Source organism: Oryctolagus cuniculus, chromosome 3, assembly GCF_051225735.1.
Source record: "Oryctolagus cuniculus isolate XC-2025 breed Fujian yellow rabbit chromosome 3, ASM5122573v1, whole genome shotgun sequence".
Taxonomy (NCBI): Eukaryota; Metazoa; Chordata; class Mammalia; order Lagomorpha; family Leporidae; genus Oryctolagus; species Oryctolagus cuniculus.
In genome coordinates, this window is record NC_142869.1 from 61498405 (window position 1) to 61513051 (window position 14647).

At 42.5% G+C, this 14647-nt stretch overlaps 1 protein-coding gene across 18 annotated transcripts in view; it reads left to right on the forward strand.

Annotated features, from left to right (window-relative positions):
* Positions 1 to 14647, forward strand: part of ZNF385B (zinc finger protein 385B) — a 485063-nt gene that overhangs the window by 344037 nt on the left and 126379 nt on the right. Inside the window, exon 1 of one of the 18 annotated variants that reach the window (XM_070070516.2) lies at positions 11497 to 11798. The exons of 16 other annotated variants lie outside the window; for them this stretch is intronic. In XM_070070516.2, coding sequence (XP_069926617.1) covers positions 11735 to 11798 — 64 coding nt within the window. In that variant the 5' untranslated portion in view covers positions 11497 to 11734. Of the gene's footprint in view, positions 1 to 11496; positions 11799 to 14647 lie in introns of those variants that run through there. One more of the 18 variants, XM_008258797.5, reaches the window with a different exon arrangement.

The window sequence follows — 14647 nt, forward strand, 5'->3', positions numbered from 1 at the left end:
GATAAATTATAAATGAGGGAGTATTCATTCATGCTTGTTTGTTTACCCAGAGTGGGAGGGAGGAGGCCTGGCCTGCGTGGTCCTAGAGGCCTTGGACCCTCGGGCTTAGGTACTGAAAGATAAACACCAAGAACCCTGACTCCCTCACTTCCAAGTTCAGAAACTAAATTTCCCTCCAAGCTGACCCGTTCTTCTGAGCTCAGTTCTGTGTGGTTGAGCCTTCCACCTCCAGGCTGGGCACCCTGCTTTCATCCCCCACATACCAGCCACATGTCCCAGTAGGTCTTGTGTCCTTTGGAGTTCCCGTCTTTCATCTGTGTTCTTTCCTCACTGCAGCCTGCCCCTCAGTTCATGCCGAAATTGCCCTCAACGGGGGTGACTCTGATGCCTCCTCCTGGAACTCCTCTGCCCTACCCATGTCTTCCCCATGAGCCCCTCTTGCACAGCCATGTAGCCCATCCCCTCCCATTGACGTGGCTGACATCAAAGTCTCCCCGTGTCATGCCCTCATTTGACATCTGTCTTTGCTGCTGCACTGCGTTCAGGGCCAGTCTAATCCCATTAGCCTGACCTATAAGACCTGGACTGGCCTGGTCCCAGTTTGCCTCCAGGAACACTTCTCACCCCAGAGACAACTTTAGTCAGTGCTGGACTTCTTTCAGTTCAGAATGCTGTGCGCCAGCTCCGCCTCAGGCCTTATGTTTCATTCCCTCTACTTGAGACATGCACTGGTCAGCATTTCCTGCTCTCTTACCTCTTTCTCCTTTGCCTGGGTAGACCCTATCCTCAGGTTTGTCATTTAGCCCTCACTTTTCCAAGAAAGCCTTATTATACACCCATGAAAGAGTGCTATTCCTTCAGCATACTCAGTGTTACTTCTGTCTTCTCGTTTATACTCTGGTTTTTAAATTCCTGTATATTCAAGAGGACCCTTCACAAGACAGTGAGCTCTGTGAAGGCAGAAATTGAAGGTTTCTTGTCCATGGTTATATCCTTAATACCTAATAAAGACAGTGTGCGCCTCATGGGTCAGTCATCATTAGATGTCATGTGGAGGTTTGCGTAGGTGGACTTCTCGCCAGCTCACCAGGGAAGGCAGACTGAGGATAGCAGGTGCAGCAGGTGTGCCAGGGGCGCAGGAAGATTATGAGGGAGGGAGGACCTGCATTGGAGGGCTGAGCTGAATATGCAAATTGACGTGAATTGATGTTGATTTCAAAGTGAAAAGTCAGCCTGCTGCACAGTAAAGTGTGTTTTATTCTGCTGCTTTGAAAAGTATGCATTCACAGAAACCTGAGAGCAGGTGTCATTTTAGAATTCTTAGATACCTCAACCTGCAGAGCCGGAACATAGGGAGCACAAGGAGTCGCCTGTCCCACCCCCATCCTCCACTGCAAAAATGAGGGCGCCACAGGCACCACTGCCGAGCTCCATCTACAAGGTCCTGAAACAGCCCTCCAGAGGCCATTCCCCAGACCATCTCAGAGGGAGGCACGTGGAAAGCAGACCTAGGCAAGCCCTGGGAGTGCTTCCAGGACCAGTAGGGTGTGTTCATGGAATCCTGTGCACCCAGAATGTGGTCTAGAAGGAGGTGCTGGCGACAGCACAGGCTTCATCTGCCTCAATTCCCTTGGCCAGCAAACTGGGCAGGGGCATGGCCAGAGAGGATTTTATCAAGGGTGATGCTGTGAGCAAGAGATGACCTGGATTTTTTCTCCAGATTGTACTCCCATTGTATATCTGTGAGGGTGCAGCATTAGCAAAAAACAGTCCAATACTGCATTTTTAAAAGCCTCATCCAAATATACGCACCTGTCATAAAGGTGGTAGGTAAATCTTTCCTAAGGAGCCTCTTAATTGTTTGTATTCCGAGACCATGTGACTCTGTGTCCTGTTGTGTTCTGGGAAGCAGTTTCAAGTACTATTTAAGAGCACAGTCTCAAGCCAAAATAGGGTTCTGAGTTGTGAGTTGCTTTAAATCAGGCATTTCCTAGCTGTGGAGCCCTGGGCAGAGTGCTTCATCTGCTGAATAGAGGTAATAAAATCTTCCTTCAGGGTTGTGGTGAAAGTACATGAGGTTAGCGTCTTTAAAAGACTTAGCTGAAGTAAACGCTCCATAGATCATAATGCTGTCATCATCATCATAATCACTGTCATTATTTTTACAGCTGTTATTCCTCATTGTCCATAACTACTGTGATGACTTTGGGCGAGTCACATAACCTCTCAGAACCTCAATTTCTTCATCAACAGAATAAGATATTTGGAGCAGAGATTCTGAGTTAAGAGCACAGATTCTCTTGAAGTGGTTCTTTTTTGGTTTCTTTTTTTAGTTGACATTGAACTTGAACTTGACCTCCTCAGGCTATGTTGTAACTTGTTAATGGAGGTCAGCTACTATGAATATGATATCACTATGTGTTCTGTTTTTTCAGCAAACCTGATATATGAGTATCTCAATATTTTAAAAAACTGAAAAACTGTGGATTAAATTTACGGTTTATGAAACAAGTACCTGCTTTGCAGGATTCATTGTGGAGTTTCTTTTATTCACAGACTCTTCTAGTACATTAAAATCTAATTTCATTTACAAAAATATATTGTTTGCCTGCAACTTTTCAGAAATTTATGCAGTAATTTTTAATCTCTTGGAATCACAAAATCTTTGGAGAATTGATTAAACCCAGGGACAGTTTCTCTCTCCAAAAAGTGAACGTGGATATTTGCATGAAATTCCTGGAGATGGAGTGGTCTGTGGATCTTAATTTAAGAATCCCTGGCATACAGACAACACAAAGACAAAACCTGTAAAAGTGGAATATGCTGAGGATATTGGCAACATTTCTAAATTTGACCTCTAAACACCTGTCCCTCTTCAGGATCAGAGAAATAAAGAGGGAATTAACATTTATTGAGTGCATGCTCTGTGCCAGATACTGTGCTAAGTATTTTAAATGAGTTCTATTGTTTTTCTTCTTCTCCGCCTAAAAAAGACAGATATTCTGTTTCTGATGAGAAAACTCAGGCTCAGAAAGTAAATAATTCTCCAGAGTCTCACCATGAATAAATTGTAGAAGCAAAATTTTACCTGGGATCTCTCTGCTGCTACAGAAGACCCTCCGTTCCTTCATACTTCTTCTCAAACTCCCAATTATTTCTACAAAAAGAGATCACAGAAATGCAGAGATGTCTCTTCCCTAGCCAGCCTTTTGCAGAAGAACCTCCTAAGCTAACTTGGCATTGGCAGTCAGCTCTTGCTCTTTCTCATGTTCTATGCCTTCTCACGTGAGCTGCACCGGTGTGCAGGACTGATGCGTTGCTGCTGGGGTAGGACAGGTTGGTTGGAAACTGGATGTGATTCAAGAGTTCTGATCCGCTACGTGACCTAGTAAAGGTTTCCAGCTGACATCTGTGTAAAAGAGTTGTCAGCAGAGGAGCAAAGAAGTGGCCTGTCAGACTCAGAGTGCCCCACTTGCCAAGACTTACATGAGAAAAGTGAAGACAGGCCCCATTTGGAAAAGAAGTCCTGCTTTCCAAAAGATTTATTACATAGGGGTCATGTTACACAACACAGACTATGCTCTGTAGACTCAACTCCTCCTTGACGTACACGTATTTCATAAATTAGCTTAATTAATCTCCTTAAAGGGGACAAAATAAAGGGAAGGCCTTGTATGAATGGTAGAACAACCTCCGTCTTATTGGAATTCTGTCTTGATGCTTTAAACTAACATTGACCTTCATAAACAGCCTGACGCATGACTGTGCAGAAAGCACCATGATTTGCACACTTAAAGACTTCGTTAAGATGAGGTCTGTACCCCCAGGTTCTAAACACGTGAAAATAGAACACTCTTGGCAAGTTGGGAATATGCTCACAATTCCATTTTTGGTTTCAAGTCATTTTAAGATCTGCTATCTTATCACCTCAGCCTCACTTCACAGTGTGTCCTAGGAAATCATGCTGTTTTCACAGTGCGTGAGATTTTGTATTTGATTTAGATCTCCCACATGATATGGAACTGCTTCATAAAGTCACTTGCTGTGAAGTGTTCCAGACCTTTTTTTGGCAGTCATGAGGAAAGCACCACTTGAGAATGGGGGTGAAATAGGCATATTCAGGAGTGAGTGGCATCTGACATGTGTTTTGTTCTTTCCTGCTGTGGATGGTACGAGACATATTCTACTCGTGTATAGATGGCCTCATCTGTAAGGGCAGCTTGCATAGTGGTTAAAGTGTGGACCATGGAGCCAAAGTGTGTGAGGTTGGACTCCACCTCTACCACTTGTCTGCTTGATGACCCTCAGCAAGATGTTTAATCTTTGTGCATCCTGTCTTTTCACCTAGAGAATGCAGGGGACAGCAAGCTCTTCCTCTATTGTGTTAATGTGAAGTTGCATGAATTAATATACTTAAAATGCTTGAAACAGCATTGGCACATAATAAACATTATGTACATGTTAGCCATTGTTATAGAAATGTATAAAGATACATATTGACAACCAACCCTTCCTCTCTCCCATATTCTATGCTGTAATAAGCTAGTTTAAGATAGGGTTTATTATCGCTTCTCTGTCTTTTGGCTAAGATCAAGTGTAGGATAGGATTTATATAGAATTTATTCTTATCTTGAAAAAGTTCTGACTAGGACTGCTGCCATTCCTTGCATCCTTGTACCAAATCCTGCATCTCCATCGGTGGGTCCCCTGACATCAGCTGTGAGTGGGCTGAAGATGTTCATGTTGCTATAAATAGAAATGGGCGCTAAGTATTTAGTACATTAAATATATACTGTGTCTTGCACATACCCAGCATTTTTTTCACCAAATCTGCCAGCCCTAATGTGATAATGAGATACCACTTTACCTTAAATGTTACTGACTTCATAGCAATGTTTCATATAATCAGTTAATACTAATAATGTATCAACAACAATAATACTATGTGAGAAGGCCTTAAAACCATTTGATGCTAGAAAAAATCTCTTCACACTTGAAAAGACTGGGGAAGTATGGTCATTCATTTTATTGGAAGTGTGGGGAGCAATCCGGACTGGACTGAGTTACTGGAATTAAGACTTATTCTATGCATCTGCTCTCCCACAATATGGCGCTGGGAGAGAAGTAAACAGCTTCCGCACAGCTGCCTCCAGTTCAACTAATAAACTGTAGGACTTGCTCCTGATTGGAGGAAAGCAGCGTACTCGGCGTGTGGGCAGCCGAGTTAGGATTGGCGGAGGAGGACTATAAAGGAGGAGAGAGACGGCATGCACCGGGAACATCTATGGGGAACATCTAGCTGAAGGGAACCCGTGCAGCCCCCGAGAGAACCGGCCGGCGGTGTGCCGCTCCCCTGCGGAAGTGGGGAATGCGGCCAGGGGGAACTGCCCTTCCACGGAGGTGGAAGGGATAGTAGCCAACCCGGGAAGAACCAGCAGCAAACCCGGGGAGGGCCGAGCAGACGAAAGAACAGCGCAGGGTCCTGTGTCGTTCCTCCACGAAGAGGGGGAGCGACAGGAAGTATGTTTTTAGAGCCTACCATAGCCCTGCCATTGTTCTAGAAGGAGGCAGTAGAGCACTTGAATTTAGTCATTGTCTTCATGGGGATTATATTCTAGTGAGAGGAAGCAATGAGCAGGTAAACAAAAACAGGATAATTTCAGAGATAAGAGCTGGGAAGCATGTAAAGTAGAGTAATGTTGTGGAGGGAAAGTCCCCCCAAGGAGGTGATAACTGAATTGAGAAAATAGGGTTCCATGCTGAAGTAGAAAGAGAAAGCCTTGAGATAATGAATTTGACAAGTTTGGTGAAGAGAGAGGAAGCTTAGATCTTGGGAGGTGGGGATGGGAGATGGTATTTGGTGGGGTTTTAGAAGTAAACAAAGGCTTAAATATTTGTAACTGTAGGCCATGGTAAGATATGTGATTCTATTTCAAATGTGTTGGGAAGCTATTATGCATGTCATGATTTGATGATGTTTGCCTTATTGTAAAAATCTATTTATTTGAGAGAATGACACACACAGAAAGGAAGAAAGAAAAGAAGGGAGGGAGGCAGGGAGGGAGGGAGGCAGGGAGGGAGGGAGGCAGGGAGGGAGGGAGGGAGGAAGGAAGGAAGGAAGGAAGGAAGGAAGGAGAGAGAGATAATCTTCGATCCACTGGTTCACTTCCCAGATGACCACAATGGTTGGGGTGGGGCCAGGCCAAAGCAAGGTCTCCCACGTGGGTGACAGGGGCCCAAGCACTTGGGCCATCTTCAGCTGCTTTTCCCACGCCATTAGCAGGAGCTGAATCAGAAATGGAGCAGCCCGGACTGGAACCAGCACCAATATGGAATGCCAATATTACAGGGGGCAGCTTTACCTGCTACGCCAGAGTGCCAGCCCCAGATTTGAATTTTCAAATAGTATGCTTAGCTGCTACGTGAAGAACCAAGTGCAGCAGAGCATAAGTGATTTGAGAAAAATCTGTTAAAAGCTGTTAGCTAGGGCCGGCGCCATAGCATAGTGGGTAAAGCCACAGCCTGCAATGGAAACTTCCATTTGCAATTTACAAACAACAATTTTAAATTAATTGAATGAACCATATCACGTTTATCCTGGCAATGAAAAGTAACCATATGAAAACACAAGAAAATTACCTTTAGGTTATAGCTTTCTGAGTATTTGAAAAATAACTAAAATGGGCAGGGCTGGCATTGTGGTGAAGCCAGTAAAGCCATCGCAAGTGACACTGGTATCCCATATGGGTGCCAGTTTGAGTCCTGGCTGCTCCACTTCCAATCCAGCTCTTTGCTGGGAAAAGCAGCAGAAAATGGACCACCAAGTCCTTGGGCCCCTGCACCCACATGGGAGACTTGGATGAAGCTCCTGGGACCTTGCTTCAGCGTACTCGGCCTTGGCTGTTAGTGGCTACTTGCGGAGTGAACCAGTGCATGGAAGCTTGATCTCTCTCTCTCTCTCTGTTTCTCTCCTTCTCTCTATAACTCTGAGTTTCAAATTATTAAAACCTTTAAAAATAAATAAAATAAAAACAAAATAAAATGGGTCAGTGTTGTGGCACAGCAGGTTAAGCCAACACTTGCCACGCTGGCATCGCAAACCAGAGCACCCCATGAAGTCCCACCTACTGCATTTCCACTCCAGCTTCCTCCTCATGTGCCTGGGAAGGCAGTAGATGATGACACAGTGCTTGGGCCCCTGCTACCCTTGTGGACAACCCAGGTGCCCTTCCTCACTCCTGGCTTCCACCTGACTCACACCTAGCTGTTATGTCCATTTGGAAAGTAAACTAGTAGATGGAGCAGCTCTCTCTTTGTCTCTCCCTCCCTCTTCTCTCTCTTTTTCTCTGTCACTCTGCCCATCAAATAAATAAATCTTTAAAAATACATAAATACATAGTCATGCTTTTTTGTTTTGCAAGGAAGACAGGTATCTTCATAAGCACTCAAAAATTGATGCCTCCTTTTCAACATCTCATACAATAATGTTACCACTGAGGTGTTACTGTTAGTATAGTACTCTATCTAGTGCAGCCATCCAGTTGGGTTAAAGGAGCTATTGAGAACTATAGTCTAGGAATCCAGTGACTGTATATGACTTTGTTTCTGTGGAAAATGTGTCTGAGTTCTAGAATATTGGCTTTTAAAACCAATTTATAAGGGACCCTCTTAAACTTGTTTCTGTAATTCTCACAATCTGTATACTCATTGAAGATTATAGTAATGATTAGAAACAAAACCTTTAATTAGGTAGTATGCAGCAGCACAGTTCTTATAATGAAAACATAGATGTGGTTCCCAATACCACATTCATTCATTCTCCATTCTCTGGGCAGGGCACTAGGCACACAGCAGTAAATCAAGTCGAGTCTCTGGCCCAGAGAACTTAAGGCTAGGGAAGGAGATGCATGTACAATATGTAATGGAGTGTTTTGAGTACTATAATAGAGAAGTCATGAAATGCATTGCAGGTTCAGAGGAAAACAAGTACTTTCTTAGGGAAGAGAGAAGCCTTTCTGGAAGAAATGGCATTGAAAATGCCACTTGAAGTTTGGATTTGAAAGGGGACAGAAATGAAGGAGCACACCTAGGAGGTGTGACAGCGGGAACAAAGTGAAAGAACTAAGGAAATGTGTGTGTGCAGGAACCGACGACAGTGCTTCACGCAGTGAACATTTCAGGAGCAACTGCCAGGTGTCAGGCACTGCCTTAGGGGCCAGAGACAGAACGCAAAAGAAGATGTGAGCCTTGTCTTTGAAATAAAATTCTGTTTAACAAATCTTGTAGAGAGTATATGAGAAAACAGTTTTCTGTTAAATTTGAGGACGAGGGTAGATGCTAAATGGAGGCATTGGAGTTGAAGTCTATGGTGCTGGCTGATACTGATAATAGTGTTTATCATTTCCTAAATATTTCGGTGTTCTAAAACAGGGTGGTAAGAATCTGCAGGCATTTTTTTTCCTGCAGGGCTCCTCATGAGGTATGATTACTGTTTCATTCCTGCTTGTCAACTGAGAAAGTTGGGGCTTACCAAGTCAATTAATTCATGTAATGTTACCCAGCTGGTAAGTATCAGAGTAGAGATTTGAACAGGTGTATTGGATTTCACAGCCTACCACTCACTAACGGGAGCCATGGGCAATATTTGAATAGGAAAATGATTAATTCAAGCTGTTCTTAAGCATTCATCTGTCTTACAAGGGGAATACAGTGATGAAAGGATTATGCCAGTGAACAGCTAATGAGGACTTAAATGAAAGTAATGGCAATGGGTATGAAAAGGGGAAGGAGTCGACAGATGTAATCTGGACAACCAGCTTGATTCAGGGGCAAGGAAGAGAGGGTCAGACACAGCTTCAAGTATTAGGGTGTGTGTAATCAGAATCCTCCTGGTGCCAGACCGTGAAATAAAGACCAGGGGAATTTAAGAGAGCTAGGTGGAGTGGGGTCAGGGGAATCTTGATTGACTGTCATTTAATTTTGTAAAAGTTCATGTTGAAGAGCCGGTGGGATATAGGTGGGTGGGGTCCAAGAAGTGGTTGGGAATAAAAAAACTGAACTTGAGCAGGGTTGGGGAAGGGCAGGCATTGTGGTATGAACGGTTAAGCCTCTGCCTGAAGCCCACATCCCTTGTCAGTGCTTGAGATCCAGTCTCACTGCTGCTTCTGATCGAGGCTCCTGCTACTGCGCACTCTGGGGGGCATCAGATACTGGCTCAAGAACGTGGGTCCCAGCCATCTGCCTGAGACCCAGATGGAGTCCCTGATCTCCTGGCTTTGGTCTGGGCCAGTCTAGCCTGTTGTGGCATTTGGGTAGTGAAACAGCAAATTGAAAATTCTCTCTCTCTTTCTCTCTCTCTCTCTCTGATTTTCAAATAAATAAACACATTTCAAAAAGTTTAACCTGGAAAGAGACTATTTAGACATTGGCTTATAGTCTGCTAGTGGTGAGGAGTTCAAGGAGGACTGATAAAACACCTTTAAAATCATTGTTGACTTAGGCTGGGGGAATTAGAAAACAGATCATGGGGTTTTGAAAGTGAGGGGATAGTGAAAAATAGAAAAGAAGTGCCAGCTACATAAGGAACTAAAAGTTTGAAGAAAGAAAAGTTGGTAGACGTAGAGTCTGATAGGAATGAAGTTGGTTTGTTTGAAGAAAGACTGTGATTGATAGAGTGAGGTCCTGGAATGGGTACTGCTGTGTTAGCTGAAGGTGACAGGTGCCTCCTGATCTAGCCGAACGCTGGCCGTCGGTTAGATGAGTCACTGCTCTGCTGAGCCTCTGTCTCCCCAGAGTTTTCTCTGTAAGTCTCCAGTGTCCCGTCCTCTCTTCTCCCACGGCTCTCAGTGCATCCATGCACCATGGACAGTGGTTCATAAAGAGCAACACGCTTCACGTCACACAGGTTGCTGGGCCCCAACCCCAGCGCTGGGGATTCTGCAGGACTATGGTGGGGCCCGGGAATCTGTTTTCTAACAAGTTCTCAGGGGATGCTGATGCTGCTGGTCTGGGGACAACACGTTGAGGAGTGGGGAACAGCCAGACTACAGGCCAGATAAGGCCTTTGAAATCTGTTGGTCTGGCTCTAGCAAGGCAACCTCAGGTGGGACTTGAAATTCAGTAAATCTATAGCAGGCTACTTTGTAAGCTGATAAGTTTGTATGCCTATGAATGATAGTATAAATATTCAAATGGCCCTTGGCAGAAAAAGGTTCCCCACCCCTGGAATATATGAAAAGTCAGAGAGCTTAGAAGTTTGAGGATGTACTCATGGGCCAACCCTGGAAATGTTCTAGAAAAGTCCTTCAAGAATCAGGTGTGATTGAAGGGCAGGCAAAAAAGGATGGAATAATTTGCCTAGCTCCATGAAATAAAAATACTTTAAAGGAGGCATCATTGTAATGATTAGGAGTGTCTTAAGAGAGGTCTATTATAGATGAATTTTTTAATGTAAAAATTGCAGCCATGACTAGAATTTAATTATAATCATGAAGAACTAAATATTATGTAATATGGACACAACTGTTATTTGGGAGGAAATAAGTATAGAGCTAGCCATCCCATGTTCCATTTAGAATGTTATTTTGTTATTCATAACTGAGATAGTAGGGGCTAAAGGAATACACCATTTGTAACAGGTGGTTTTAAAATTACCATTTTGATTGCTGCATCTAATTATTCACTTAGATTTACCTTTCCCTCAAAATTTCTGTGCAAATCTGACATAAGCATATATAGCAAACCTCAGAATTTAGATAGGAGTAAGTGCTTTTGCTGTGTTGGATGAAGGTACTAAGTTACACAGTCAAAGGTGCAAAATCCTTCCTGACATTCGCAAACATGAGTCATTTCAGATTTCTTTCTTTGACTCCAATGCCCACTGAGCTAACTCCTTAATAGCAATGGCAGTCAGCGTAGCATAAGGAAAACATTCATAGTCACGCATGGATATATCGGAATCCTTATTCTGATAACATAGCCAGATGCCACTAGATGGAGAGTGAAATTGGTTAGAAATGTGAGTAAATAATGAATCCTTTTCATTCCAAACCTACAAAACTGCTAATCTCCCCATTATAATTCCCCTGTATATTTGAAATTTGATATTTGAATTGAGATGCATAAGCATCCATATTAATGTTATCAGCATCAAATTATCATCTGTTAGCATTTTTGAATTATATATTCTGAATTTTTAAAACTTAAAAGTTCATAGGAAAGGAAACAAAATTCTTCAAGCCTAATAATATGCAAATAAACTTCCATACCAACAGAATAGGAAGTTTGAGAACAGATTCCTGTTCAGAGTAGAGGCATTTTTAAAATGCCCATCCAGGGGGAAAAAATACCCTTAAAATCTTAGTGATACTGAAAATTCCAGATTGTTGTGATAAATAGCTATGTTGAGAGAATCAAGTTCTTTTATAGGGAGGAAGGAATGGTTTCAGATTTCTTGATTTTATTTTTAGCCTGGCAGAGTGGTAGGAGAGACTGAGAAAAATTACATGAAAGAAAGTAACTTGTCAGTCTTTTAGGATATATTTGGCTCGATGTCGTCAGAAGGTAGTCTGCTCTCTCCCTGGAATCAAGTTGCAAACACTACCCTCAATAGTAATTAGAGCTAAGCAGCATTTACAGGACGCATGATTTGTTCAGACGCTCAGCCTGCCGGCTGTTTCCTAGCAGCGCGCTTCACAGGAGCGCCAGTTGAAATGATGGAATTATTTATCTCTGAATGCAATGCCTCGTACAGTGCTTGAATGCAGAAGTGAACGTGGACTGTAATCTTAACAACGAAGGTAAGTGTTGCTGACGGATCAGCATTTACACCTCAGGGAACTTTTTCACAAAGTATGTGACAGAAATAGGAAACGGCTCAAATCCATTTTGGAAAAAAGAGAAAAGTATCAGCGTTAGAACAAATAGAATTTGCTGATTTCGTGACTCCCCTGTCCAATGCTGTCTTATATTTCCTAATCGGTTTGTATTTAACTTGTGCTATTGAGTCACTTTGCTAAATATGAGATGCAACTGACTTCCCACATTTCCTTTATCTTATGAGCTACTGTTCTTTTTTATTCCAAAGTTTGTCTCAGAATAACTGCTAGATAAAAATGAGATTTGTTTTTAATCACAGTTTGTTAGAACCCTTTCTCCTTGTCCCGTCTCTCCTCTTCATGAAGTTCATTTAAGCTTATGATTGTACCTGTCCAAGAATCCACATGAAGATTGACAGAATCGTGGCTGGTGGTGGCTGTAATAAACTTGAGTGACGTGAGTGATTTGCACTCTCATCACATGATTTTTTTATGACAGGCTCATTTCAGATTTTAATGTTCCTTCTAGTTCAAGTACAAACTTAATGGTTTCATGTTAATTTAAACCCTTGGGCATCGAGATCTCTCTGGAAACCAGGTAAGTTTAGCTCCTCACCAGGGAATATTGTCTCAGGATAGCTGTATTCTATATGTACACAATAGGTACTTGTAAAGTCTCATTTATATCTTAGTGGTATTACTTTGTTTTGCCCTTGAACAAATCCTTTCTCTTTCAGTTTTGCCCTTTGTCAGACACATATAAATATTAGTATTAGAAAGAACTTGGGACCTGTTGGCACTAGAAAGATATTTTTTATCTTGGAATTCCCAGAAGGAGTTCAGGTGGTTTAGGAAATATTGAAGGAGCATCACTGTTATGCTGTCTTGGTAGATTAGAGATGCAAACACTGAGGGTTCACTGCTCTTCCTCACCTCCCCCCTCCCCCCAAAAAAAAGCAAACATGAGTAGGCTATAGGCAAAGTCCATTAATTTTTCCAGGGTGCTTGAGAGTCTGATATGTATCATCTTGGCAGACAATGTTGCTCAATGTAATTATTCCAATAGGCTGATTTTGGAAGATTTTTTTTCTGGTTCTAAACCCATCGTTGGCTTCATTTTGTTTGTTTGCTTTGCTATGGAATTATTTAGCCCTGAGCATCATGTTCTTCAGAAAAACATAGGGTGATGATAAGCCATGTAAGAGTTCAGAGTACTGTTTGTTGTATGTAAAATGCATGTAAGAAGGCTACCTAATATATCTGAAAGCACTTTGTGCTCTCCAGTGGGAAGGTATATTGCTTATATAACCCAGAACACAATGTTGAATATCTGTCAACATATACCATATGATTCTTTGGTGTCTTTAAGATCATAACTTGTGCTATCTGTCCTACATATAGCAGATACCATGGCGGGAGCACTTAGGAAACAATCCCCAGTTGTTGCAACTGACGTGGCTGCTTGAGTCCTGAGCAGGCATCATGGCCTCATTTAATAGTTACCTTGTCACTGGGACAAACTTGTCCTGATACTAGCATGATCTTGCTGCCAATCTTTTGATTTCCACAAGCAAATTTTAAAAACAAAAATTAATACAGTGAAACTTCAAAACAAGGCAAATGACAAATTTTATGAATACTTTCTAGTTCCCTGGCATCAGTATGCTGAGGGTCAGAGGCAGAGAGAAAGAGACAAGAGACAGGTGCACACACCTACAGAGACAGAGATTCCAGAGATGAGAGCGTGGAGACAGAAAAGATAAGTGAGAGAAAAGGAGACCTGGTGGGGAGGGGGTCAAAGAGAAGGAGTGAGAGGGATGCTGAGAAAGGGAGTGTCAGAGAAAAGAGACGCAAGTGAAAGTTTGGAATCATATACAGACAGGCGGACATATAGAGACTTTGGGTTTCTTTTACATTTCTTTTAACTGGAAACATATTTTGTCAAATATATTGAGAACCAAGTCTGCTTTAGGAACTGTTTACTTTCCAGTGATATCTCTTTTTTTTTTTTTTTTTTTTTTTTTTTTTTTGACAGGCAGAGTTAGACAGTGAGACAGAGAGAGACAGAGAGAAAGGTCTTCCTTCCGTTGGTTCACCCCCAAAATGGCTGCTACGGCCGGCACTGCACCAATTCGAAGCCAGGAGCCAGGTGCTTCTCCTGGTCTCCCATGCGGGTGCAGGGCCCAAGCACTTGGGCCATCCTCCACTGCCCTCTCGGGCCACAGCAGAGAGCTGGACTGGAAGAGGAGCAAGCGGGACAGAATCCGGCACCCCAACCGAGGCTAGAACCTGGAGTGCCCGCACCGCAGGCAGAGGATTAGCCTAGTGAGCCACAGTGCCAGCCTCCAGTGATATCTTTTAAAGCAAAGAAAGTGGCTCTAAGTCCCAAAGAGTCCAAGAGCAAAACACACGTTCTAAAAGAAAATATTTCGGTTTCTTTGTTGGCTTATAAAACAAATCACTGAAAAGGAAAATACTGAGTGCTATTATTTTAATTATCCACTTTTAATGAGACTGCGTATTAAAAAAATCATTTGGCTTTGACTTTTGATGATCATTGAGGGAGTAAGAGGAAATCATTTGGGAAACCAAATGAAATTCCATGTAAGGAATATTATTCAGGCTTAAAAAAAGAGGATATTGCCATTTGTAACAACGTAGAGAACGTTATGTTAAGTGAAATTAGCCAATCACAGAAAGAAAAATAGTGCATGTCCTCTTGTAAGTGAAATCAAAATTTAAAAAGCAAATGTATAGAAGTGGAATAGAAAGGTGTTTACTGTGGCAGGGGAGAACAAGGAAATGTAAGTCAGAGGGTCCAGTTGCAGTTA